This window comes from Phoxinus phoxinus (assembly GCF_949152265.1).
Source record: "Phoxinus phoxinus genome assembly, chromosome: 12".
NCBI lineage: Eukaryota > Metazoa > Chordata > Actinopteri > Cypriniformes > Leuciscidae > Phoxinus > Phoxinus phoxinus.
The window spans coordinates 2069734-2097315 of NC_136887.1; the positions used below are offsets into that span (position 1 = coordinate 2069734).

The window sequence follows — 27582 nt, forward strand, 5'->3', positions numbered from 1 at the left end:
TGTGGGTGTTGGCAGGAGTAGTAGAAGCATGTGTAGTAGTGTCAGAGTAAGAGAGAGTTAGCTCTCATTGTCATTATTGTGTCATATATGTGCTATAGGCTGTATATTATTATTGAATTATATCAGGTTAGAATAGTTATAGTAAATTGTTATTATTAATTATAGTAGGCTAGCTATATTATAGGGAGTAGCTATATTATTAATATATTAATTAGATAAGATTATTTGGATTGGATTTTTGGATCTGGACTGGACTGCTTTTTGATTCGGATTGCCCTTTTTGATGTGTTTGCTTGTTGTTACTTTTCCTGGTAATGGAGCCAGCAAGGAAGAGGAAGTCCTCCCCTGTCTGGGCTCAACAGAAGCATCAGTATCCTCATTTATTCCCGCTGGCACTGGCATTTTTATGTTCCCCTGAATCCTCTGTTCAGTGTGAAAGGATATTTTCCAAGGCTGGAGAGGTTTTGTCCAAGAAGAGGAATTGTCTAAACCCCAACACACTTGAAACAAATCTGTTTCTCAATAAAAATCAATGGTAATCCTACCTTCACCCACCCCAAACTGCAAACTCCTCTATATCCAGAGTCCCATAAGCACAACACTGCACTAACATTCACGGCACAAAACCTCCCAGAAACAATTCTTAACTTTTCCCACCCCATATTCTGTTGCAGTTTACTTTATTACACTCCCTCCAACATAAGCACTGCACTCGTTTCACTTTTGTTGTTCTGGCACTATCCAAACAATTTATGAATAATTAATGAATTGTGTGTGTGACAGTTGTTTCTGCACAAGTAAATTCAGTCAAAGAAAGATACATTGTATTTTATACCCAGGCAATGGACAAATGTCTGCTCATGTACTTTTATTATTGCAAATGAAAGGTTACAGATATTACAGTGAGAAGAAAATACATAAATAAATGAAATGGGGGGGGGGGGGGGGCGGATACGGACATCATAAGTCTGCTCAGATCATTGGTTCAGAATTACTTAATTTGTCTGCTATATCGTTGCACAGTAGCTAGGTGTCACTAGTGAGCAATAATGAATGAAGCTTCGAGTAATGAACCTTTGGGTGAAGCAATGGGCTGCGAGGTCTCAGTGGTTCAGAAAGCCTCATTTTGCCATCACTAATTATAAGCTTAATTTAACAAAACAAGCACCCTATTAAATATATTGCCATTATTATTCTATAAATATATTTGTATAACGTTACCTCGAATGTGTTCGACTTTTCCCTGTTTGTATCACTCCGCTCGTTCGTGTTTGCGCAACTTGCATCATTTAGCCAGAAGGCGGCGACAAGTGACTGTCTTTATGAGTGAGCAATTGAACCATTGATTAAATGAACAGATTAGTCCTCAAATATTGATTCATTTAGGAAAGAAAAAGTAGCTGAAACTGAACTTTGATGCTCATACTAATTGCTCATATGCCTCTGGGCACAGAATTATTAAATTGGCTTTTGAAATGTAACATCTATGCAAAATAATCCTTTGATCATTTCTTATTAAAGGCCATTCCCGTTTCGAATATGTGATTGTGTATAGTCAACAATAACCATAAACATTCTGTATTTCCAGTTTATAGTGTGGATAATTCATTGCGACATTTAAACTGATTCTCATGTTTAAGAATCTGTTATCTGATAAAATACTACATGCTTTTAAAGCTACTGTTGTCCATTTTTTTGGCCTTCAAAACACCTTAAAATTCACATGTTGAGATCAGGAAAATCTAAATTTTCTCGGGGTGGCATGCCCCCCAACCCCCCAAGTAGGATCACTTTTTTCCCGTTTGTATCTATAAAAACCTGCGCAAAAAATAATAATGAAGTAAGTGAATTGTAAAGTACTAATCTTTGTTTGAATAACTACTCAACTCTACCTTACACATTAATACAAAGAGCCCCTTGGGATTTGAATGATGACCACCGTAAATAAGGGCTCCCCCTCCCTATAAAAGCCAGTTTAACCACTGTAGGTAACTAAGCAACAGTGGAGACTCAGACTGTCAGCTGTCAGCCGAAGACGGTGCTGTGCGGTGTTTTGAGAATATCAGCTCTGATGGATAGTTCTTTGTATTTAGATTAGGAGGAATATGAGAAAATGTGAACTCGACAGTCGACTACTTTGGACTTCGACCGAAAACAGGAAGTAAATACAGGTCTGTGCGCTTGTTGAATTAACATCATTTTTATGAATATCTTTCACATCTACTGCAGTCAGATTCACTCGTGTTCACTCTGAAGGAATCACTCAACATGGCTGGGCAGTTTTTCTCAATTGCTAAGACACATTTCTTGAAAGCTGATCTCCTTTTCTCTAAACTGTGAACACAAAACCCAATTTTCAAGCTACATTCACAAAACTTCATCAGACTCTTCTTGCTAAACCAAACTTTCACCTCAAAACAGTTCAATCTGTGCTCAAAACTGAACTATGTTGTCAAATCGTGCCCAGAGTCAATCAAAATTAAAAACACTACAGAACAGTCACTAAACACTACGTAGAAAAATAGAAAACACAATGCTCAGGACATGAAGCTGGAGAAATAAATGTTTATTGTTCACTGTAGGCTAAATGCATGTTGCAAAACAAACAAAAACTGTGCATTTAGCACTTGTACAAAAAGACAAAACAGGAAATCTTATGCATTGGCCACTTGTGTACAGTAAGCCCATGTAAAAATAAAGTACAAAAATATACAAATAAGTGTTCAGGCGCTTGTTCTATCCAGACTGGACTATTGTAATGCTCTCCTGGCTGGTCTCCCAGCTTGCACTGTCAATCCTCTGCAACTGATCCAGAAGCTGCAGCTAGAGTGGTCTTCAACGAGCCGAAGAGAGCACACGTCACTCCTCTCCTCACGAAACTGCACTGGTTGCCGGTTGCCGCTCGCATCAAGTTCAAGTCACTGACGTTTGCCTACAGAACAACCACTGGCACTGCTCCCTCATACCTGAACTCATTACTTCAGACTTATGTGCCATCCAGAAACTTGCGCTCTGCAAGTGAGCGGTGTCTGGTGGTGCCATCTCACGAAATCTCTCTCTCGGACCTTCACCATGACTGTTCCCTACTGGTGGAATGATCTGCCTAACTCAGCCAGAGCCGCTGAGTCCGTACCCATTTTTAAGAAATTGCTGAAGACGTATCTTTTTCGGCAGCATTTAATCCAGTAATACTAACACTCTCTTCTCTATTCTAACAAAAAAAAAAAAAAAAAAAAAAAGTACTGTACGTTGGATTGTACTGTGAAGGGTCATAGCACTTACATACTGTTGGTCTACTGCTAGTTTAATTGCTTCTATTGTTTCTCATTTGTAAGTCGCTTTGGATAAAATCGTCTGCTAAATGAATAAATGTAAAATGTAAATGTAAGTGCATTACTCAGCCACAGCACTGTACTGGGTCAGGCCACATTTTGTCTGGCCAGGCAATGGGGGGAAAAACCCCTGGCATGCCGTATCCAGGCTTGGCATGCCTCCACACCTATGTCACCACAGGCAAGTCCCATGGCTTGCAGGAGATTTACCCTGGTGTAAGGTTGGCGTTCATATACCTTCCACCGCCATGAGGAGAAGAATTCCTCAATGGGGTTTAGGAAAGGGGAATACGGTGGAAGGCAAAGATTGATAACAAACAGTTAGACCAACCCTCCATTACAATACTACAGTACATTGGTACAGTGATGTACTGAAACATATTTACTTACAGTATACTGTGCTACATTATATAGTATGTCATACAGTAATTGCTGTCAATATTTACATACTGTACTATAATGTTAATTACCTGTTCTCTTCTCTATATCTTCGGATTATGGTGGACAGTGGATCTACTGATGTTTGGTTGCTTTTTCCAGCCGTCCTTATGCTCATACCATGGACAAGAACATGGTCAATCACAGTAGCTCTGATTTCATCAGATATTACTGTTCCTTGTCTTCGCTGACCTCCTCGACCTCCTCGACCTCCTCGACCTCCTCTCACACGAACTCTTCCTCTCAGATTAGGGCCTCACAAACCAGTGCTCTCTGAACTGGCTTACTGTATATGTTCCCTCACATCGAGTTGTTGTGTTCAAGTGATGACACCTGTGCTTTAATTGTGTTTGACTTTTGTCACCTGTGCTCACCATTATGCAGCACAGGTGCATCACAATGAAAATGTGTTGGCAAGTTGTGTCTAAACAGGTGAACAGTGCTTATGGTTTTGCCAAAAGAGTGATTGATTCAATTGTGGGTTCAGGCAACTGAGCATTTGGTTCAGACAATAGGGTTTAGAGTTTTAGCAATTGAGAAAAACTGTAAAATGTAACTACGGGGGGGCAAAATGAGCCGAGAGCCAAAACGAATATTACAAATTCTCAACCTGTCACACTTAGCTTACCAAGTTCAGCAACGATGTATTTTATACCGTCCTCGTTTCTGCACACGTCGTCAAACTGATGTAGGTTTTCTTCTGCACAAAGGCTCAGAAGAGCTTTGGTGTCTTCGACTGACCAGTACAGAGGCGATTCTCTGTTTCGAGCTTGATTATTTTGTGCAATATAAAAAGTGAAATGCACATCTTGCCGCAGACCATAACCTTACCAAACACAGGTAAACTCCGGCTTTCACCTTGACCACGCCTCTAGCCCGAGCCGGCCCGCTTTGGCCCAAGGTATTCGACGGGCCAAACAGTGGAAACGCGACTGACCCTGGCACTAGCACGGCCGGCTCTGGCCCGACAGTGGAAAAGCGCCTAATCTAATCTAATCTGTCTAATCTACTGTAAATTTACTGTAAATTAAGCAATTACTTATTCTTTTGTTCTGAATGTAGGGTTAGATCTATCACAGTTTTTCACCGTATAAATACGGAAACTTTCTGTTAACCAATTAACAGTTTTTCACAGTATCATTTTTACAGTCTTTTACCGTTAAAAAACAGATAATTTTTTTTATAGTGTAACAATTAAATATTTGCTTAGTTGTCACTAAACCTTGCTCTATTTTGTTGTAGGTCATTATTAAACCGTCACGCTGCCTCAGAAGTCTGTCTGAAATCAGTTTTATGAGGAACCTGAAAGTCATTGGGCTTGTTGGACTTTATGCAGCGCTGCACAGGTCGATCGGCGGCTGACTTAAAGCAGTGCATGCCGGTAAGAAACTGTGTCCGACTTGAGACTTGAGCCACGACGTGACTGTGACGTATGGATCAGAGTACATGTAATGTAAGGCTAAAGACTGCAGCCTCTAGCGTCTGTCGCTAGAGCGCCTATTGAGATCAGAGGAGTGAGGTTTACTCGCACAGCGACTACTAGCTGGCCTCCGTTACATACACGCGAGTGATCCGAGAGCAGCTTCTCCAGAGCGACTGCATGAGCTCTGATGACGACACGGCGGATCCACGATTCATAACATAAAACACATTACTGATACATTGTAGACGATAGGGACAACTCCTTTTCTTCTAAATCAGATTTTGGTTCAAACATAAATGTGACCCTGGAGCCCAGTCTGGAGCCGCACGGGTATATCTGTGACAATAGCCAACTATACACTGTACGGGTCAAAATGATCCATTTTTCTTTTATGCCAAAAATCATGAGGATATTAAGATCATGTTCCATGAAGATATTTAGTAAATGTCCTACCGTAAATATATAAAACATGTATTTTTGTGAGTGAATGCAGCACAATCGTGAACATAAATGCACAACTTTAAAGGAGATTTTCTCAATGTTTACATTTTTTTGCTCCTCAGATTCCAGATTTTCAATAGTTGTGTCTCGACCAAATATTGTCCTATCCTAACACACCACACATCAATGTAAAGATTATTTATTCAGCTTTCGGATGATGCATAAATCTCAATTTAAAAAAAAATGACCTATGTGACTGGTTTTGTGGTCCAGGGTCACATACAGCTAATTAGACAGACTGGGGAAACTATGTCACAGGACATGAAACACAAGACAAAGCTTACATGTAACTCTATACATTGCCTAGGCCTCCAGATGTCTAGAAGTGGCCCTGCCGGTTCGCTGTGGATGTTTTCCCTGCAGGAGTTGCTGAGGTTTGCTGTAATGTGTTGCTTTACTCTGACTGTGTTTCCTCTTGGGGGAGTTAATAAAGTCTAATAAAGTCCATTAACCTCTGCGTCCCTGAGTCCTCCGTACACCCCTTACCTCTCCTGACAATAAGCAACATACTGTATATTCAAAATACATGTGCACACCATGTTTTTCATAAATTACATTTATATATCCCATATATTTATCGAAAACACATTTTACATTTCATTTTTATATGTACAATCCATACTAAGAGACATATATATCATGTAAACAATATTATGCATGTGTAATTTGCATATTACAGCAATATATTTAATGCATTTATTTCAGCATTTATTTATAAGTATTAAATTTTTTTTCTTGTTTTTTTAATCTTACTTAACCCAAACTTTTGAATAGCAGTGTATCATGATTTCCACATAATACAAAACTGCAAAATAAATAAATAAATCATCAAAAATGGTTTTCAACATTGATAATAAGAAATTATCTTAGAATGATTCTGAAGGATCATGTGACACTGAAGACTGGCGTAATGATGCTTTGATCACAGGAATAAAGTAGAGACTACAGACTGGGTAATGTTCACTCACAAACTTGCCAAGAAGAAGAAACATGTTTATAATAAGATAAAGTGTGTTTCAGAGTCAAACTGTCCAGACTGATGATGAGGCACAGAGTGGTCACTGGTGGTCACGTGATACTGGCGGCTACTCGGACACACTAACAACAGTCGTTTGTGAATACGGACTGATGTAGAGATTTAAAAAAAAAAAAGAGAAAGAAAGAAAGAAAGACATCGAGATATTTTTACATAGATTCTATTTTGAATAGAATAGAGGATTGAGCTCAATGAGCCGCACAGTGCCCCCTAGAGGAATACACACTTTTAATTTTATTTCGCAAATAACACAACATTTTTACATTCTGATAAGACACAATACAAATGTTCATACAAAATATAAATTACAATAGCATAAATTAATAACAACCTCACTCTGTCTAATAAAAGCAGCAGTGCGCGCTCGCGAAGTCACGTGATGAGCTCCAGTAACGTGACCGTCCGCAGAAACGGGAAGTTGGGGAATGTGATTCACTCTCGGGAACTTACAGCTGTTATAACTGTAGTCATATTCCTGCATGAAGACACACTGTGCGCTCCGCTACCAGACCTTCATCGCCCGGGGATAAAAGCCAGTTTGTTGGTGTCGCCGCTCCTGTGTCGCTGGTTTATCCTCCGGTAAGTTTGCAGAGCACATTGTTTACACTGGTGTTTTCTGTGCTCGTGACATAGTTTGATACAGATTCTGTGAATAATCGACAGTTTCGAGTCTTTCATCGTCATCTAAGCTTTAGTTTTTTCTTGATCAATCACATCTGATGATAACTGCTTTTCACGAGGTTTTATACTTTCAGGATGAAACGAAAATGAAACTTTATTGTGGAATGAATAGCTTGTAAAGTAACTCCGATCCAATATGAATGATACAATATAAACGGAGGGTTTTTAAAAACGGTCCTCGTTAAAATAGTTCCTGGTAAAATGCGGCAGAATTCCTCCAGAAAGAGGAACTGTAGCCCTGATTTGTATTTTCTGTCAAAACCTGTGATGATGCACGTGATCAGAAGATCACATGATCCATATGTCACCTCTAATATCAAACAGAAACCAGGTGTTTATGAAATATGTTTTCATGTTGTTGATGTTTTTCTAGTTAACATCAAGATTATAGATGGAAAGATTACATGAATGTATAAGGGCAAGTGGATATCTTACGTGCTCCAACAGGTTACCTTTCTTTAAAGGTTTTTACAATTTTGCATTCATTCAAATAGTCCTGCAGTGCGACGCGTGTGTGTGTGTGTGTGTGTGTGTGTGTGTGTGTGTGTGTGTGTGTGTGTGTGTGTGAGAATTTGAATTTGGGGTGCGACAGATTAATTTATAAAAGGTCACATATTCCATGTAGTCTCTCAATTAAAGTTAAGAGTTCTTTATTGGCATCGATGGTTCCATTGAGAAACTTTAGCATCCATAATTTTATCCCCTTAATAAGAAATAGGGTTTATTTTAAGAACTGATCACTGGAAGCTTCTTTGGGGAACCAAAGAAATGAGAAAACCACCTCTGTTTTTAAGAGCGTATATAATAATTATACCAAAATGGGATGTTTATAATAGTTTTAGAGGAAGTGCAACATCTCTCTCTGCATGTCGCTGCTTGAAATCATCGTCCGGCTGATTTACAATATAGATTATGGTTGAGATGACAAACATTCCAATGTATTCTGGAATTTTTCTGATCTTTCCGATGGCTTCAGTTCATAACCCCTCTGCTTCACTAAAGGTGACATTATGAAACAGTAAAAATCCCTGAAAGAGGAACACACTCTTATCACACGCTCCCTGACTCAGAGCAGAAGAGGAAGCGCTCGTGTCCAGATGTGCGTGTGTCTCAGCTGATGTGTCCAGATGTGCTTGTATGTCAGATGAAGTGTCCAGATGTGTGCTTGTGTCAGATGAAGTGTCCAGATGTGTGCTTGTATGTCAGCTGAAGTGTCCAGATGTGTGCTTGTGTGTCAGATGAAGTGTCCAGATGTGTGCGTGTCTCAGCTGACGTGTCCAGATGTGTGCGTGTCTCAGCTGACGTGTCCAGATGTGCGCTTGTGTCTCAGCTGACGTGTCCAGATGTGCTTTTGTGTGTCCGCTGATGTGTCCAGATGTGTGCTTGTGTCTCAGCTGACGTGTCCAGATGTGCGCTTGTGTCTCAGCTGACGTGTCCAGATGTGCTTTTGTGTCTCAGCTGACGTGTCCAGATGTGCGCTTGTGTCTCAGCTGACGTGTCCAGATGTGCTTTTGTGTGTCCGCTGATGTGTCCAGATGTGTGCTTGTGTCAGATGAAGTGTCCAGATGTGTTCTTGTGTCAGATAAAGTGTCCAGATGTGTGCTTGTGTCAGATAAAGTGTCCAGATGTGTGCTTGTGTCAGCTGACGTGTCCAGATGTGTACGTGTGTCAGCTGAAGTGTCCAGATGTGTGCTTGTGTCAGATGAAGTGTCCAGATGTGTGCTTGTGTCAGATGAAGTGTCCAGATGTGTTCTTGTGTCAGATGAAGTGTCCAGATGTGTACGTGTGTCAGCTGAAGTGTCCAGATGTGTGCTTGTGTGTCAGATGAAGTGTCCAGATGTGTGCTTGTGTCTCAGCTGATGTGTCCAGATGTGTGCTTGTGTGTCAGCTGAAGTGTCCAGATGTGTACGTGTCAGCTGAAGTGTCCAGATGTGTGCTTGTGTGTCAGATGAAGTGTCCAGATGTGTGCTTGTGTCAGATGAAGTGTCCAGATGTGTGCTTGTGTGTCAGATGAAGTGTCCAGATGTGTGCTTGTGTGTCAGATGAAGTGTCCAGATGTGCGCTTGTGTCTCAGCTGACGTGTCCAGATGTGCGCTTGTGTCTCAGCTGACGTGTCCAGATGTGCTTTTGTGTGTCCGCTGATGTGTCCAGATGTGTGCTTGTCAGATGAAGTGTCCAGATGTGTTCTTGTGTCAGATGAAGTGTCCAGATGTGTGCTTGTGTCAGCTGACGTGTCCAGATGTGTGCTTGTCTCAGCTGACGTGTCCAAATGTGCGCTTGTGTGTCCGCTGATGTGTCCAGATGTGTGCTTATGTCAAATGAAGTGTCCAGATGTGTGCTTGTGTCAGCTGACGTGTCCAAACGTGCTTTTGTGTGTCCGCTGATGTGTCCAGATGTGTGCTTGTGTGTCAGATGAAGTGTCCAGATGTGTGCTTGTCTCAGCTGACGTGTCCAGATGTGCGCTTGTGTGTCCGCTGATGTGTCCAGATGTGTGCTTGTGTGTCAGATGAAGTGTCCAGATATGTGCTTGTGTGTCAGCTGACGTGTCCAGATGTGCGCTTGTGTGTCAGCTGACGTGTCCAGATGTGTGCTTGTTTGTCAGATGAAGTGTCCAGATGTGTGCTTGTGTGTCAGCTGACGTGTCCAGATGTGCGCTTGTCTCAGCTGATGTGTCCAGATGTTTGCTTGTCTCAGCTGACGTGTCCAGATGTGTGCTTGGATCTCAGCTGAAGTGTCCAGATGTTTGCTTGTCTCAGCTGACGTGTCCAGATGTGCGCTTGTCTCAGCTGATGTGTCCAGATGTTTGCTTGTCTCAGCTGACGTGTCCAGATGTGTGCTTGTGTCTCAGCTGAAGTGTCCAGATGTTTGCTTGTCTCAGCTGACGTGTCCAGATGTGCGCTTGTCTCAGCTGATGTGTCCAGATGTGTGTGTGTTTCACCTGAAGTGTCCAGATGTGTGCTTGTTTGTCAGCTGAAGTGTCCAGATGTGCTTGTGTCAGCTGAAGTGTCCAGATGTGTGCTTGTGTGTCAGATGAAGTGTCCAGATGTGTGTTTGTGTCTCAGCTGACGTGTCCAGATGTGTGCTTGTCTCAGCTGACGTGTCCAGATGTGTGCTTGTGTCAGCTGACGTGTCCAGATGTGTGCTTGTGGCTCAGCTGAAGTGTCCAGATGTGTGCTTGTGTGTCAGATGAAGTGTCCAGATGTGTGCTTGTTTGTCAGCTGAAGTGTCCAGATGTGCTTGTGTCAGCTGAAGTGTCCAGATGTGTGCTTGTGTCAGATGAAGTGTCCAGATGTGTGCTTGTGTCTCAGCTGACGTGTCCAGATGTGTGCTTGTGTCTCAGCTGACGTGTCCAGATGTGTGCTTGTTTGTCAGCTGACGTGTCCAGATGTGTGCTTGTGTGTCAGATGAAGTGTCCAGATGTGTGCTTGTGTGTCAGATGAAGTGTCCAGATGTGTGCTTGTTTGTCAGCTGAAGTGTCCAGATGTGTGCTTGTGTGTCAGATGAAGTGTCCAGATGTGTGCTTGTTTGTCAGCTGAAGTGTCCAGATGTGTGCTTGTGTGTCAGATGAAGTGTCCAGATGTGTGCTTGTTTGTCAGCTGAAGTGTCCAGATGTGTGCTTGTGTGTCAGATGAAGTGTCCAGATGTGTGCTTGTGTCTCAGCTGACGTGTCCAGATGTGTGCTTGTGTCAGATGAAGTGTCCAGATGTGTGCTTGTCTCAGCTGACGTGTCCAGATGTGTGCGTGTCTCAGCTGACGTGTCCAGATGTGTGCTTGTGTCTCAGTTGACGTGTCCAGATGTGTGCTTGTGTCAGCTGACGTGTCCAAACGTGCTTTTGTGTGTCCGCTGATGTGTCCAGATGTGTGCTTGTGTGTCAGATGAAGTGTCCAGATGTGTGCTTGTCTCACCTGACGTGTCCAGATGTGTCCAGATGTGTGCTTGTTTCAGCTGACGTGTCCAGATGTGTCTCAGCTGACGTGTCCAGATGTGTGCTTGGTTCAGCTGACGTGTCCAGATGTGTCTCAGCTGATGTGTTCAGATGTGTGCTTGTGTCTCAGCTGACGTGTCCAGATGTGTGCTTGGTTCAGCTGACGTGTCCAGATGTGTGCTTGTGTCTCAGCTGACGTGTCCAGATGTGTGCTTGGTTCAGCTGACGTGTCCAGATGTGTCTCAGCTGATGTGTTCAGATGTGTGCTTGTGTCTCAGCTGACGTGTCCAGATGTGTGCTTGGTTCACCTGACGTGTCCAGATGTGTGCTTGTGCCTCAGCTGATGTGTCCAGATGTGTGCTTGGTTCAGCTGATGTGTCCAGATGTGTGCTTGCTTCAGCTGACGTGTCCAGATGTGTGTCTCGTCTGACGTGTCCAGATGTGTGTCTCGTCTGACGTGTCCAGATGTGTGTCTCGTCTGACGTGTCCAGATGTGTGTCTCGGCTGACGTGTCCAGATGTGTGTCTCGGCTGACGTGTCCAGATGTGTGTCTCGGCTGACGTGTCCAGATGTGTGTCTCGGCTGACGTGTCCAGATGTGTGTCTCGGCTGACGTGTCCAGATGTGTGTCTCGGCTGACGTGTCCCTCGGCTGACGTGTCCAGATGTGTGTCTCGGCTGACGTGTCCAGATGTGTGTCTCGGCTGACGTGTCCAGATGTGTGCTTGTGTTGCAGGTCATGGGCTCTCTGTTTCGCAGTGAAGAGGTCTGTCTGGTGCAGCTCTTCCTCCAGTCCGGATCCGCCTACAACTGCGTCAGTGAACTGGGAGAGCTGGGAATAGTGGAGTTCAGAGACGTGAGGACATTTCTGCTCGCTTTTCTCTGTCGTTCCTAAAGGGGTCGTGTGATGCTATTTTAAAAGTTCATTATCTTGTTTATTGGTTGTGATAGAACAGGTCAACATGCTTTAATGCTCAAAAAATACATTATTTTTCACATACTGTATATTTTAGCAGCACCTCTATTCCCAGTCTGTCTGAAATGCTCTGATTTCTACAAAGCCCGGCCTTCTGAAAGCTCAGACTGCTCTGATTGGTCAGCTGACCCAGTGCGCTGTGATTAGCCAAACACTTCAAGCATGTGTCATTAATACCATAATCGCAAGCTTCTGCTTCTAAGACTTCTAAAGCATTTGTTAACTCAGTTAATAATTATTCACTTTTGGGTTGTTCTGCTGTTTAGGAACAGCTTTATAGATAATTATTAACCACTGATACATAAGTTCATCCATTTTCGCAAGGCCAAACAAAGCAGTTTTGCTTTCGCATCCAAACACACAGCGTCTCCGCGACGTGACGACAAATAATATTCGCTGAAGCCTCGTCTTCTTTCTTTGCATATACATTGTATCCATATTTTTAGGCAGATCTGGATCCGTGTTTTCTGTTAGATAGAATAAATCGCTAAGCGTTGTGACTTTGCAGCTCGTATGCACAGATTAAAGGAGAAGAAAAACATTAAAAAGCATCATATGAGCCCTTCATTTTCATGTCTTCTGAAGTGTCTCTACATTACTCTGGCTTGCTGATGTTTGTAATCTTGATCGCAGCTGAATCCAAACGTCAACGCGTTCCAGAGGAAGTTTGTGAACGAAGTGAGGAGATGCGAGGAGCTGGAGAAAACCTTTGGTGAGTGTGTGAGTGTGTGTGTGTGTGTGAACCGTGGAGCGTGATCTGCTGCTGTAGAGTCACAGAGAACGCTGTGTGTTTCTGGAAGCTGTCATCTAATGCTGCTTCTGCCTCTGAGCAGTCTGTCAACAGTTGCCGTCGGCCACACAGCTGTAAACCAGTGCTATGAACACCTCATCTGGTAGCGCTGGGGGAAAACTTTAGTAAAAATGCTAGTTATTGTTTTGCTTAATAATTGCAGTTACTAATAATAGTACATGTTTGTTTATTGTAAATTTGACAGTAATGCACTGAGCTTGATTTGAGATGCAGATAAAATTAACTTTTATTAACAACAGTAACATGCTAAAAACAGATTTGTGTAGGGAAAATGTAAATCTCTTATTAAATGTACCATTGTTCCTCTCGTATCACACTGAACAGATCGCCAGCTTCAGTGATTATAAAAGGAAACCTCTTTAATTGGTGTCTGTGTAATTCAGTCACAATATGAAGAAAAGTTTTTGTTTTTCATGAGTTTTTGACTTCCTACTTTTTTTTCCATATTTTAGGGAGTGTAAATGGTTAATACGTGCTCCTCTGCTGCCATCTACTGGTTATAGTGGTCTTTTTTTGCCACACTGTTAGTTTTAGTTTAGTTTAGTTTTCCTACAGCTTTAAACTTTTAGTTGTACAAATCATCACATTAAAAATAACATTCAAATTGGATACAATTTTGAGATTTGAAGTTCTAGAAAAAGTGTGAAGTAAAATTGCTTGAATTTCACTCTCAAAAGGTTATACTACGAACCCTGAGATGAAAAATGTAAAAAAAAAATAAAAAAAATCTGCCATAATACCATGGTTACAGTTAGCGTTACTACATTAAATCCACGGTGAATGCTGGTGATTTGTGGATTGAAAAACCTTTAACTTTCATTACTTTAACTTTCATGGCACAATGTCCTCCTGTTGCTCCTGGTTTCCACGTCAGCGCTGTTTGATCTGATGGTTTATAACAGAGTTCTGCACTAGATCTGGCAGTGCATTCATGTTATTAACACTGCGGTGAATTCAGACGTGATCTCACTGGCTCTCCCAGCGCTGTAGTAACGGTGTCGTGTGATCGAGATGGCCTGTTCTGATCTCACACTGTCCAGTGCAGCTTCATGTCCTATCACAGAAGTGAACTGGGCTGTGTCTGCAATTTCGTGCTGAATCGAGGTTATTGAAGGTCGTCTTCTCTGTTGCAGTGTTCCTGGAGCAGGAGATTGTGCGCAGCCTGTCTCAGACGCTGCAGGCCCCGACCCCGGCCCCGCCGGCCCCCCAGCCCCGAGAGCTGCTCACCATCGAGGAGGACAGCGAGCGCCTGGCCCGAGAGCTGCGGGAGGTCTGGACTCTCATCATGCTGTTTTAAAGCTTCCTGATTCTGTTTGGAGTCTGCCACAATAGGCTTACGTGAACACTTTCATGGGCCCTGTCCCGAATGGCACACTTCATATGCACTTACGGTCTTGTGGACTCACAATGGTGCCGTACACGTGTCCGTTAAGACATAAAAGATGAACAACATGAACCAAACTCTTCCAGCTGTTCGGCCAATCGAGACCATAGTCTGGCATTACACAAATGAGTCACAAACCTACATACGTTTAGCTGGAAGTGAGACTGGAATTAAAAAGTCTGAAGTCAGGTTAGGGTTAGTAAAGTCGACATTTATGTCAACGTCAAGCGTAAAGCGTCATGGCTGAGCATTAAAGTCAAATAGTCTGCGCAACCCCTGCTGACGACTCGTTTCAGGCGATCGACGAATCACTTCTTTCTTTTAGGAGACAATAACTTTATTTATCTGCATCTTTGAAACTTTGCTGACGTGCAGCAAGTCCGCCTGTCGTCAGTAATTTTATCCTTTAAAACTCATCTTTGATCACCAAAATAACATATTTTAAAGTTTTTTCCTTGAAAAGAAAAGTCTTCATGCCTTAGAATATCTTGAATGTAACTCGACACCCTTGCCTCATTTAGTATGCATGGTTCTATGAATATGCAAATGAGCCCCGCCTCCACTCACTCACTCACTCAGAGATCCACTGGGTGACGATCACACGTTGATCTGATTGGTCAAGGTAGTGTGTGACGTCAGAAACACCAGCGATTTCACACCGTGTGTTTGAGACTGTCTTTGGTTCACTGCAGTTTTAAGCAGAAAATACTCAGCAATGCTCTCGACTTATGAACTTACACATGGTGTGTGTTAAAGCAGATTAAAAACACCACACACACACATAAACTACATTAAAAGCTGGATTTACACCACAGGTAGACTTTAACATATAATTGTTTTATCTTTCTTAACTGTAAATGTTATTGCTGTGCTTCCCGTATCAGTGTTTAGTTTCATTTTCACTGTCATGCTATATACAGTCAAACCACAATGCATTCAGACTCCTTCCACATTTCTCACATTATCAGTTTATTCACTATAGTTTAGAAAATGGTAGTAAAATATGAGCAGAACTCAGTTATGAACCGTTTTGTCCATCCTTCTGTTAGACTGTCACACACACACACACACACACACACACACACACACACACTTCTGTTAGACTGTCTCACACACATGAATTATGATGAATATCTGTCAGCTGGTATATTTAACTACACAATTAGATAATACCAGTTTAGCTCAACCAGTGACCAAGCAATGCTTCATTGTGTTCAGTGTGTGTGTGAAAAGAGCATTAGCAATTACAGACACACACTTCAGCAGAACATGACCAGCTCAAAGTGTCAATCATTTCTGGTCCCAAATGTCTATAAATGTCACTGGTAGTCACTGTATGAAGAGTTTGTGTATAATATGTCACAGTTTACTTTATTCTGCTCTCCTCACTCACAGAAATGAACTATAGTGTCCTGCACACACCAGTAAAACAATATCAAACATTACACCGTGTGTCTAAATAATTTGACTGTATGTCCCTGTCATTAGTTCTCCCCTGTGTAATCCAGCGCATGACTGAAGTGTGTTGATGAAGTGTTGAACAGTTGTGTTGTGTGTGTGTGTGTGTGTGTGTGCGCAGGTGTCCAGGAACAGAGACAGTCTGCGCTCTCAGTTCACTCAGCTGTGTCAGTACCGGGGCGTCCTCAAGCAGACACACTCCCTCACAGTCTCACAGGTGTGTTCTGCTCTCCTCACACACACTCCCTCACAGTCTCACACACACTCCCTCACAGTCTCACAGGTGTGTTCTGCTCTCCTCACACACACTCCCTCACAGTCTCACACACACTCCCTCACAGTCTCACAGGTGTGTTCTGCTCTCCTCACACACACTCCCTCACAGTCTCACACACACTCCCTCACAGTCTCACAGGTGTGTTCTGCTCTCCTCACACACACTCCCTCACAGTCTCACACACACTCCCTCACAGTCTCACACACACTCCCTCACAGTCTCACACACACTCCCTCACAGTCTCACACACACTCCCTCACAGTCTCACACACACTCCCTCACAGTCTCACACACACTCCCTCACAGTCTCACAGGTGTGTTCTGCTCTCCTCACACACACTCCCTCACAGTCTCACACACACTCCCTCACAGTCTCACACACACTCCCTCACAGTCTCACAGGTGTGTTCTGCTCTCTCACACACACTCCCTCACAGTCTCACACACACTCCCTCACAGTCTCACACACACTCCCTCACAGTCTCACAGGTGTGTTCTGCTCTCCTCACACACACTCCCTCACAGTCTCACACACACTCCCTCACAGTCTCACACACACTCCCTCACAGTCTCACACACACTCCCTCACAGTCTCACACACACTCCCTCACAGTCTCACACACACTCCCTCACAGTCTCACAGGTGTGTTCTGCTCTCCTCACACACACTCCCTCACAGTCTCACACACACTCCCTCACAGTCTCACACACACTCCCTCACAGTCTCACACACACTCCCTCACAGTCTCACACACACTCCCTCACAGTCTCACAGGTGTGTTCTGCTCTCCTCACACACACTCCCTCACAGTCTCACACACACTCCCTCACAGTCTCACACACACTCCCTCACAGTCTCACAGGTGTGTTCTGCTCTCCTCACACACACTCCCTCACAGTCTCACACACACTCCCTCACAGTCTCACAGGTGTGTTCTGCTCTTCTCACACACACTCCCTCACAGTCTCACACACACTCCCTCACAGTCTCACAGGTGTGTTCTGCTCTCCTCACACACACTCCCTCACAGTCTCACACACACTCCCTCACAGTCTCACAGGTGTGTTCTGCTCTCCTCACACACACTCCCTCACAGTCTCACACACACTCCCTCACAGTCTCACAGGTGTGTTCTGCTCTCCTCACACACACTCCCTCACAGTCTCACACACACTCCCTCACAGTCTCACAGGTGTGTTCTGCTCTCCTCACACACACTCCCTCACAGTCTCACACACACTCCCTCACAGTCTCACAGGTGTGTTCTGCTCTCCTCACACACACTCCCTCACAGTCTCACAGGTGTGTTCTGCTCTCCTCACACACACTCCCTCACAGTCTCACACACACTCCCTCACAGTCTCACACACACTCCCTCACAGTCTCACAGGTGTGTTCTGCTCTCCTCACACACACTCCCTCACAGTCTCACACACACTCCCTCACAGTCTCACACACACTCCCTCACAGTCTCACACACACTCCCTCACAGTCTCACACACACTCCCTCACAGTCTCACACACACTCCCTCACAGTCTCACACACACTCCCTCACAGTCTCACACACACTCCCTCACAGTCTCACACACACTCCCTCACAGTCTCACACACACTCCCTCACAGTCTCACAGGTGTGTTCTGCTCTCCTCACACACACTCCCTCACAGTCTCACACACACTCCCTCACAGTCTCACAGGTGTGTTCTGCTCTCCTCACACACACTCCCTCACAGTCTCACACACACTCCCTCACAGTCTCACACACACTCCCTCACAGTCTCACACACACTCCCTCACAGTCTCACACACACTCCCTCACAGTCTCACAGGTGTGTTCTGCTCTCCTCACACACACTCCCTCACAGTCTCACACACACTCCCTCACAGTCTCACACACACTCCCTCACAGTCTCACAGGTGTGTTCTGCTCTCCTCACACACACTCCCTCACAGTCTCACACACACTCCCTCAGTCTCACACACACTCCCTCACAGTCTCACACACACACTCCCTCACAGTCTCACACACACTCCCTCACAGTCTCACAGGTGTGTTCTGCTCTCCTCACACACACCCCCTCACAGTCTCACACACACTCCCTCACAGTCTCACACACACTCCCTCACAGTCTCACACACACTCCCTCACAGTCTCACAGGTGTGTTCTGCTCTCCTCACACACACTCCCTCACAGTCTCACACACACTCCCTCACAGTCTCACACACACTCCCTCACAGTCTCACACACACTCCCTCAGTCTCACACACACTCCCTCACAGTCTCACACACACTCCCTCACAGTCTCACAGGTGTGTTCTGCTCTCCTCACACACACTCCCTCGTGTGCTCGCTCAGTCTGAGTTCCTCATGTGTGTGTGTGTGTGTGTGTCAGGCGCCGCTGGTGTCGTTCGAGCCCGTGGCGCTGGCGGAGAACAGGCAGGACGTCCGGCTCAGCTTCGTGGCCGGCGTGGTCCACCCGTGGAAAGTGCCGGCCTTCGAGAGGCTGCTGTGGCGCGCGTGCCGAGGGTACATCATCGTGGACTTCCATGAGATGGAGGAGAAACTGGAGCATCCCGATTCGGTGAGCCCTAAATCATTAATACATATTATTAGGTTCATCTTGCATGACCCAACTGAACCGGCCCAGGTGTTCAGAAGTTCTGATCGGGTTGGATCAAATCTTGAAAATTGGTTGTTCAAAAAAACAAAAGCATTCTGAAATCAGATGAGATCACAAAATACAATCTCGGTTTGGATCTGGATCGGATCGTCAGTCTGTGTTAGTAAGATTGGGATAACTCTGGATTTTCCTGATTCCAGCAGAATGGTGGATTTCAGGAACAAAAATTTAATGACTTTAAAACTGGTCAAAAAATACAGCATTATCATGTAATATAAACACGTTTATAGTTTTATTTTGCTCTTGATTAGTTTAACCGTTAAAATAATAAAGTAGAGGCAGACTTCAGGCTTCATATTTAAGCCTTTGTTCAGTTCAGTACAGTAAAAAATAGATTTTTTGATCCCATAAAATAAACAGCTGTCAATATCAAACAAAATAATATATTTATATTTGAAGATTATCAAGCTTGTATGTTTATGTTCAGTTATTTCACTTTAATGGCTATGAAAATGACCTATTAATTGTCATTAAAGTGAAATTACTGAACTTAAATATACAAGCTTGATAAAAATACTAATTTTAGAAGAAAATTTCAGATGGCACTTAGAGGCTTTTGCATCTGAAGTCTTCATTTATTCAAGTGATCATGTATATGTACATGCAGTATACGTTGGGTTCAATGTGTAATATATGATATTATATGTGACCCTGGACCACAAAATCAGTCACAAGTGTCAATTTATTTTTTAGAAATTGAGATTTATACATAATCTGAAATCTGAATAAATAATCTCTCCATTGATGTGTGGTTTGTTAGGATAGGACAATATTTGGTCGAGACACAACTATTGAAAATCTGGAATCTGAGGAGCAAAAAAATGTAAACATTGAGAAAATCTCCTTTAAAGTTGTGCATTTATGTTCACGATTGTGCTGCATTCACTCACACAAATACATGTTTTATATATTTACGGTAGGACATTTACTAAATATCTTCATGGAACATGATCTTAATATCCTCATGATTTTTGGCATAAAAGAAAAATGGATACAGTGTATAGTTGTTATTGCCACAGATATACCCGTGCGGCTCCAGACTGGGTCTGTGCTCCAGGGTCACATATACGTCTTAGGTTTAATATGTTGTATGAACATCAGGGCTCGACATTAACCCTTTCCTGTGCTTGTCCTTCTGACAAGTAAATCGGTCATTCACTTGTCAGAGTAAAAAAATTATTATTTTTTATTATTAAATTATTATTAAATTTATTATTATAAATTTTTTTATTATTTATTCTGAAGCAGTGTCATCTTCAGTGTTCAGTCAGCTTTGACATATTTAAATCTGCATGTTTATGATATTTTAACCTTTTATAAAAGGCATTTTTCCCCTAATCATTTTACATATGTGCTTCATCTTTTCTTTTAAATTCTTAAATTTGATCAAATTAAATTAGAATAATAAGACACTATAGGGCTGTTACCAGTCAAATTAAATAATTTACATTGAAAAATTACAACTGTGTTAAATAATGTTATGAGATTGTTTAAAATATTTTTTGAATGTACAAATAACAAGTAAAGTACAACTTTGATGTTGTTGTGAAAGTTGATGAGATCTGATTATGTTCCCCAGGGCGAGGAGGTGCAGTGGACCGTGTTTCTAATCTCGTTCTGGGGAGACCAGATCGGGCAGAAGGTGAAGAAGATCTGCGATTGGTAGGTGATCGGGATATGGGGGGGTTTTGACAAAGGTCAAAGGTCAGGGTCCCTGGAAAACATGGACATATACCAAAGAATTTAAAGAGAGTCTGATTTCCAGATCTATTGGATCCTAGAAGAGTCATATAAACCATTAGACATCCTCGTGAGCTTATAGTTATAGTCAGGATAGTTCGTCTGGTTCAGTGCTGAGGTGCTGCATGTTCTCCTCGAGCGTCTCTCATGAAGGGATCTCTGAAAAATCATTTAATCTTCCTATTCCAGTCATTACCAGTAAAGTAGAGGCAGACTTCAGGCTTCATATTTAGCCGTACAGTACAGTACAGTAAAAAAATATATATTGATGCCATGAAATAAACAGCTGTCAATATCAAACAAAATAATATTTAATTGTAAGTGTTTTTTTTATCACCGTATATAAGTAACATTGACACAATTATCAGACGAACCAGTCACAAATTTGTTTCTAACAACTACTGCATCCCTTATTGAACGTTTACGGAAACCCTAAAGGGACATGGTGATGAGAGGACTTTTTCACTTTCAAAACTTTTGAGTATTTGCGAGCAAATGCAAAGTTACACTGGAAACACTAAACTTTTATGAGAGAATACAAAAATAATGAATTGTATAATTTTTCGCCCATATCATATTTTTTTCCATCCCCATGTGCCTTTACTGCCTCCGTAAGAGTGTGAGTGTTTAACCTTCATCCTTCCCTCGCACTTTATAAAGAATCTTTCCTTCATTAGTCCAGAAAGCATATTTTATTTCATTTTGATAATAAACCGGTATATATATTATAATTTTTTTGTGTGTGATTTTTATTTCACTTTAAATTACTAGATTTGATAAATAAATAATAATTTAAGCACATTCCTACATACTTTCAGCTCAAATAACTCACAATTTCATGCGTACATCTTTTAATTCTGCTCAATATCTGTCTTTATGTCTTTGCTGACTGCTTGTGGAAAAATTATATTCTAACGTGATATTTCATGCTCTTGCCACTAGATGGCCTTATATCTCTATATGGAGCAGATGAGCTGTTCCTCTGGGTCCTAAAGCCATTTATCTTCAGTGTGCATTCATGTAGACATTACAAAATAGTTTTTTGGTTAAGTTATAGCTTTTTTTTAGTTTGAATTTTGAGCATTTGTATGTGTTCTATGTGAACTGAAGCATTCCTCGCATTCCATTCGTTCATAACGGGGTCAAATTGCCACAAAAATTTCAACCACAAAACTCCTCAAATCTATTTATTCGTGGTTCAAGTGCAACAAAAATCCTGGGGTCTTGGACCCCTCTGATGAACACTCAATTTTTAACATTTTGAAAAAAATTATAATTTGGGGTCAAAATGACCCGAGAGAAGGATGAGATGAAGGGATGTTTGTTTGTGGTTTTATTTATCCTCAAATAAAACCCTTAAAGTGAGCCACACTGACTCCTCCACCCGTTGTTCTTTATATAATGAGCACTGCTAATCCAGCTAATCCAGATTTGCTAATATGAAAAGGTGTGTATCTGGATCAGGGTGATCCAGTCAGATTTTGCTTTGAAAAATTAGCATAAAAGTAAAATGTATTCCCTGATCTTGGACAGCAAATCCATATAATTCTGATCCAGATGAAACGTTTTGAACATCTGGGCTCTGGGCTGTTGTGTCGTACAGACACTAATGTGTGTGTGTCTTGTGTTCCACGTGCTCCAGCTTCCACACACAAACGTTCCCCTACCCGGAGAACCAGGCCGAGAGGGAGGAGACCCTCAACGGGCTGCGAGGGAGGATCGAGGACATCCGATCCGTGAGTATGATCCCTCACATCTGACAGTTATACACACACAGAGTGTATGCACTGATGTCACTTTCCCGCGGGAACACACTCCCTCAGCCGGACTGAGTGGCAGAAGAGCTGCGGCATGACTGGGTTTAATCAGGGAAACTGCGAAAACACCAGTAAACCGAACGGTTATCAGTTTAAACTAAAGGTTGGACTCAATATTTAGTGTTCCTTTCAACTTCCCAAAGATCCAGTGATCCGTGGATATTGACACGCAGCCAGAATCGTGTTTCCTGACATTTATGTGGCCGATTTCGACGCCGGGGGCTGTTGTGAGGGATTATATTCAGGGGGTGAATCCTTTTGAGACTGCAGAAGTCATTAAAAGTAGCATTTTCAGTTGAATTTGGGGAAACCACTTAAAACATTTGTGTCGAGCTATTTCAATTACTTTAGTTTGTTTTGTTCATTGCAAACAGCTGAATGTCTGTAAATGTTGCCAATAAACCTGATTTGCAATGGGGATTGAATATTTCGCTTGCAGCTGTAGGGTATGACTGTACCCCTGAATGCAGAATATTGACACGAAATGATAACTGCAAATCCACCCTTCTCGGCCTGGATCCAGTTGCTTCTCTGTCCTGTAGCTTTCAGCAGTCTGTAAAAATATACCTCAGATTTCTTGTTAAATATATTTCTACAGTCAATCTCAAAGCTCTTTCCCGTTTTAGATGCGTTTTGTGTGTTTTTCACGGCTGAAAACAAATGCTGCCACTTAGTGTGTGTAACCGCACAACTCGACGGTGACGTATCACGCATAACCTCTACACTGAGTCACAGTCGCTCACAGTCGATTTCTCCGAATCCATAGTAAAGCGATCTATAAATAACCCCCAGTGCTGTCAGACGTGTGTTTGCTGATGTGTGTGTGTGTGTGTGTGAGCAGGTGATGGGCGAGACGGAGCAGTACCTGCAGCAGCTGCTGGCCCGAGCGCTGGTCCGGCTGCCCGAGTGGCTGGTTCAGGTGCAGAAGTGCAAGGCTGTGCAGACGGTGCTGAACCTCTGCAGTCCCTCCGTCACCGACAAGTGTCTGATCGCAGAGGCCTGGTGTCCCGTCAGCCAGCTAACCGCCCTGCAGGACGCCCTGAGGGAGGGAGGGGTGAGCAATCACACACACACACACACACACACACACACACTTATGGCACATGTGTCAGAGTTCCCACGCATCCTGGAAATCCTTGAATATTAATGACCAATTACCGTATTTTCCGGACTATAAGTCACACTTTTTTTTCATAGTTTTGCTGGTCCTGCGACTTATATATCAAAATGAACTCATACTGACTGAGATGAACCAAGAGAAAGCATTACCGTCTGCAGCCGCGAGAGGGCGCTCTAGTTAGCGGAGTTGTTCAGAAGCGACACCGAGGAAGAACTCAATGTATTCAGCAGTGTTGCCAGACGTACGATAATTATCGTATTTGTACGATAATTTTGACCTCTGTACGATGTACGATCAATAATGAAAAAAATCCCATAATGTACGATAATTTCAGAATTGCCCGCAAATTAGTTAAAAAATCTCCCGAAATCTAGATCGAGCAAGCAAGAGCGCGCATGTGTAGCGCGCGCACAGCAGAGAAAGGGAGCGAGAGACCTTGCGTGTGTGTGCTAGTGTGCGTGTGTGCCTCACGAAGCGCATGTAAGGACCTATTTTTTTTACAGTCTATGGTAAGGACCCAACCAAGCGAATTATTCAAATCTGCGATTGGTCAGATGACCCAGCAGTGTTTACAGAGATAATACTTATTTTTAACACGGAGTACAATGATGCTTTTATCAATTTAATTTTGTTAAAATAATGATTATAGTCCACTGCTTTATAGTTTGTAGTAAAAAACAAAAAATAAGATGAAGAATTTAATGTTAGCGAGCATAGCACAGAGTTCATATTGTAAAAGCACAATCAGTCTTTGTTTGCATTAACGTTAGCCCGATGCATAAACACAACATTTAAAAAAAAAAAAAAAAAAAATGCAGTTACGTTACTACGAGGTATTACTCTATTCTTTAGACAACTCCGAAAACAACGACAAACACTTCACATATCTCAATACAATTGTCATTGAAGACCTAGAAGCTAAACGGTGCTTACACAACAAACAAAATAATAATTAAGCATGCTACATAAAACATAAAAGCAACAATTATTAATGACACTTACAGGTTGTGATACGGAGGAGGAAGCTGATGCAAATACACTTGGAACTGAACCTTCCTTCAATATCAGCCGGCTCGCGAATCCAAGTTTGATTGCATTTAAGTTGGTAAAGCAATCGTCTTCAAAATGGCGCGAGCAAAGCACAAGGCTCGGACTATACTTCTGTGGTATAGTTGTATATTGTAGCCACTTAGTCTTCAAATGCTCCTCCTTGGGCAGATGAAAAAAGTTTGCTTTTGAGCCGCACTTCAGAACACAGCGTCTCGTCGCCATGATGTTTCCCTGCTGGCCTTGGAGCGCAATAAGTGGGCGTATCGTATTCAAATAACTTGACAAGTTGACGTCATCTAGTCAGAGAAAAAGCTTCGGTCTTCTAACGATTCATAAAAATGACTCCGAGTCGACTCTTACTTTTGAAAGACAATAACTTTATATACGGTGCACTTTCATATTTCAAACTTTGCAGGATGTTTTTGTTCACTTAGATCTATGTTACACACTACATGAAAGGTACATTTCAAAAGTCCATAATAGGGGCCCTTTCAGGTGTAACTTAACTTTGTGTTAGCCTACGTGTCGCCATCATACACATCAGCATAAATGCTCCTGATAAATTATTTGTTATTAAAGCATTGATATTCACAAACCACTGTTCCCCACCCCTGCTTTAAGGCAAACACTTGTATCAGTTGTTAAGAGTATCTCATATGGTCCCTCCCACCAAGGCACTAATACGGAGTACAGAGCCAATACAGAGGTTACCCTGCTTCTCTCTCTCTCTCTCTCTCTTTCCCTTCTCTAAAGTGTGTGTGTGTGTGTGTGTGTGTGTGTGTGTGTGTGTGTGTGTGTGTGTGTGTGTGTGTGTGTGTGTGTGTGTGTGTGTGTATATAGAGTAAATTCAGAAGGGAGGGACTACTCTGTTTCTCTCTCTTTCCCTGCTCTAATCACTCAAGGAACAAAAGAAAAGAAACATTTAAGAAAAGTTAAATCCAATATTTTCACAATTTTTTTGTACATTTGTGTGTTTGTTTTTCAGTTAACTCTGATCAGTATCCTCCCTAAATATTGAACAGCTTCACTGTCAAAGTCAGAATGCACGCGATTCTAGCTCCTATAATTTCATTGATACCCTTCTTCTAAGGGTTCAATCCTTCGCGTGTTTAAACGAAAAATTAAAGTCTTACCTGAAATGATTGAGACAAATGCCTGGATATGCGATCCTGTTCGTGACGCCAAGTTTTCGATTTGGAAATTATGCTTTTCCCTGTTGTTGTTTAATTCACAGGATCAAACACCAGTTATTTTGCCAAGAGATCCTCAAGAACAGAATGATTCACAAAATACAATGATTACAAATTATATATAAAAAAAAGTAATAATACAGATACATAATTCAACTGAATATTAATAAAAAGTAATAATAATACTGAAAACAATATTAAATGATGAAATTTGAGTCTTCAACTGTACAGTGGCGTTTCTTTGCTGAATTAATCTGTGTTCTGAACGAATCGCTTGAGAAAGTGAGTCAAAGACCCATTCATGAAGACTGTCATTTTCTTAATTCCTAAATGAATAAGCGTTTTGAATTAATCGTTTGAAAGAGGGACTCACTGACTCACTCATTAAGACTGTTATGTTCTGCCATCTACTGGTGGTTATAGTTTAATTTTTTTGAGCATCTTTCTTTTTCTCTTTCTATTTTAAAGTGTATTTATCTGGAAACATTAAACTTCTTGCATTATTTATACAATTGTGATCGTGTTTGTTGATATTTTATTAATACACTAGATTATTACTGGTATCATTTTATTAAATAGTTTATTGATATAATATGAACATATAACATAATTCAAAATAAATATAGAATGTGTGCTTTCCAAAAAAGAAAAGTCAATGAGGTGCAATGGCCGGATACAAAATTAGACCAAGAAGAGATGTAAAGAGAGATGGTAAGTGGCAGTCAGGGCAGAGAGAGAGCATGACTTCACCTCGAGCTTAACGAGAAGGGCCTAGGCAGTCGTTATAACGTGTTCATAAGTAAAGAGTTTAACTTCAGAAGCCTGTGTGTGTGTATTTGGTGTATTTCTGATTTTATAGTTAAGTCATAGCCATAGATTGCATGTTTTTTTTACTTCTGGAGAGAGGAATATATTACTTTAGGCTGTGAATCTGTGATCCTTGTCTTTTATTCCCATCATCATGAGATTTGAAATATCCTGGGAAATGATTTCTGAGAAGAGTGTGAACCCTGATGTGTGCAGTGATCTGCGTGTCATGTAATCGTTCCTTCATCTGTCTGTCTCAGAGGAAGAGTGGCAGCAGTGTGGACTCCTTCTACAACCGCTTGCCGGCCACCTCTGCCCCCCCGACCCTCTTCCCCACCAACGCCTTCACTGCAGGATTCCAGAACATCGTCGATGCGTATGGAGTGGCGAGTTACAGGGAGGTGAACCCAGGTAACACACACACACACATACACACACACACACACACAAACACACACTCACTCACTCACACACTCACACTCACACACTCGCTCACTCACTCACTCACTCACTCACTCACACACACACTCACACACTCACACACTCACACACTCACACACTCACACACATACACACACACACACACACACACACACACACACACACACACACACACACACACTCGCTCACTCGCTCACTCACTCACTCACTCACTCACTTACGCACACACGCACACACGCACACATACAATCACATGCACACACACACACACACTCTCACACACGCACACACTCACTCACACACACACTCACTCACTCACTTACACACGCACACACGCACACATACAATCACATGCACACACACACACACACACACACACTCACACACACACACTCTCTCTCACTCACTCACTCACACACACACACACACACACACACACACACTCACTCACTCACTCACTCACTCACACACACACTGACTCACACACACACT

At 42.4% G+C, this 27582-nt stretch overlaps 1 protein-coding gene across 2 annotated transcripts in view; it reads left to right on the forward strand.

Moving 5' to 3' along the window:
• The first annotated feature begins 7058 nt into the window (after positions 1–7058).
• tcirg1b (T cell immune regulator 1, ATPase H+ transporting V0 subunit a3b) overlaps positions 7059–27582 on the forward strand; it is a 34721-nt gene continuing 14197 nt past the window's right edge. Inside the window, exons 1-10 of one of the 2 annotated variants that reach the window (XM_079630481.1) lie at positions 7059–7309; positions 12072–12191; positions 12945–13023; positions 14256–14392; positions 16086–16181; positions 18638–18826; positions 20505–20587; positions 22308–22401; positions 23324–23536; positions 26910–27060. In XM_079630481.1, coding sequence (XP_079486607.1) covers positions 12075–12191; positions 12945–13023; positions 14256–14392; positions 16086–16181; positions 18638–18826; positions 20505–20587; positions 22308–22401; positions 23324–23536; positions 26910–27060 — 1159 coding nt within the window. In that variant the 5' untranslated portion in view covers positions 7059–7309; positions 12072–12074. The remainder of the gene's footprint in view (positions 7310–12071; positions 12192–12944; positions 13024–14255; positions 14393–16085; positions 16182–18637; positions 18827–20504; positions 20588–22307; positions 22402–23323; positions 23537–26909; positions 27061–27582) is intronic. The other variant, XM_079630482.1, reaches the window with a different exon arrangement.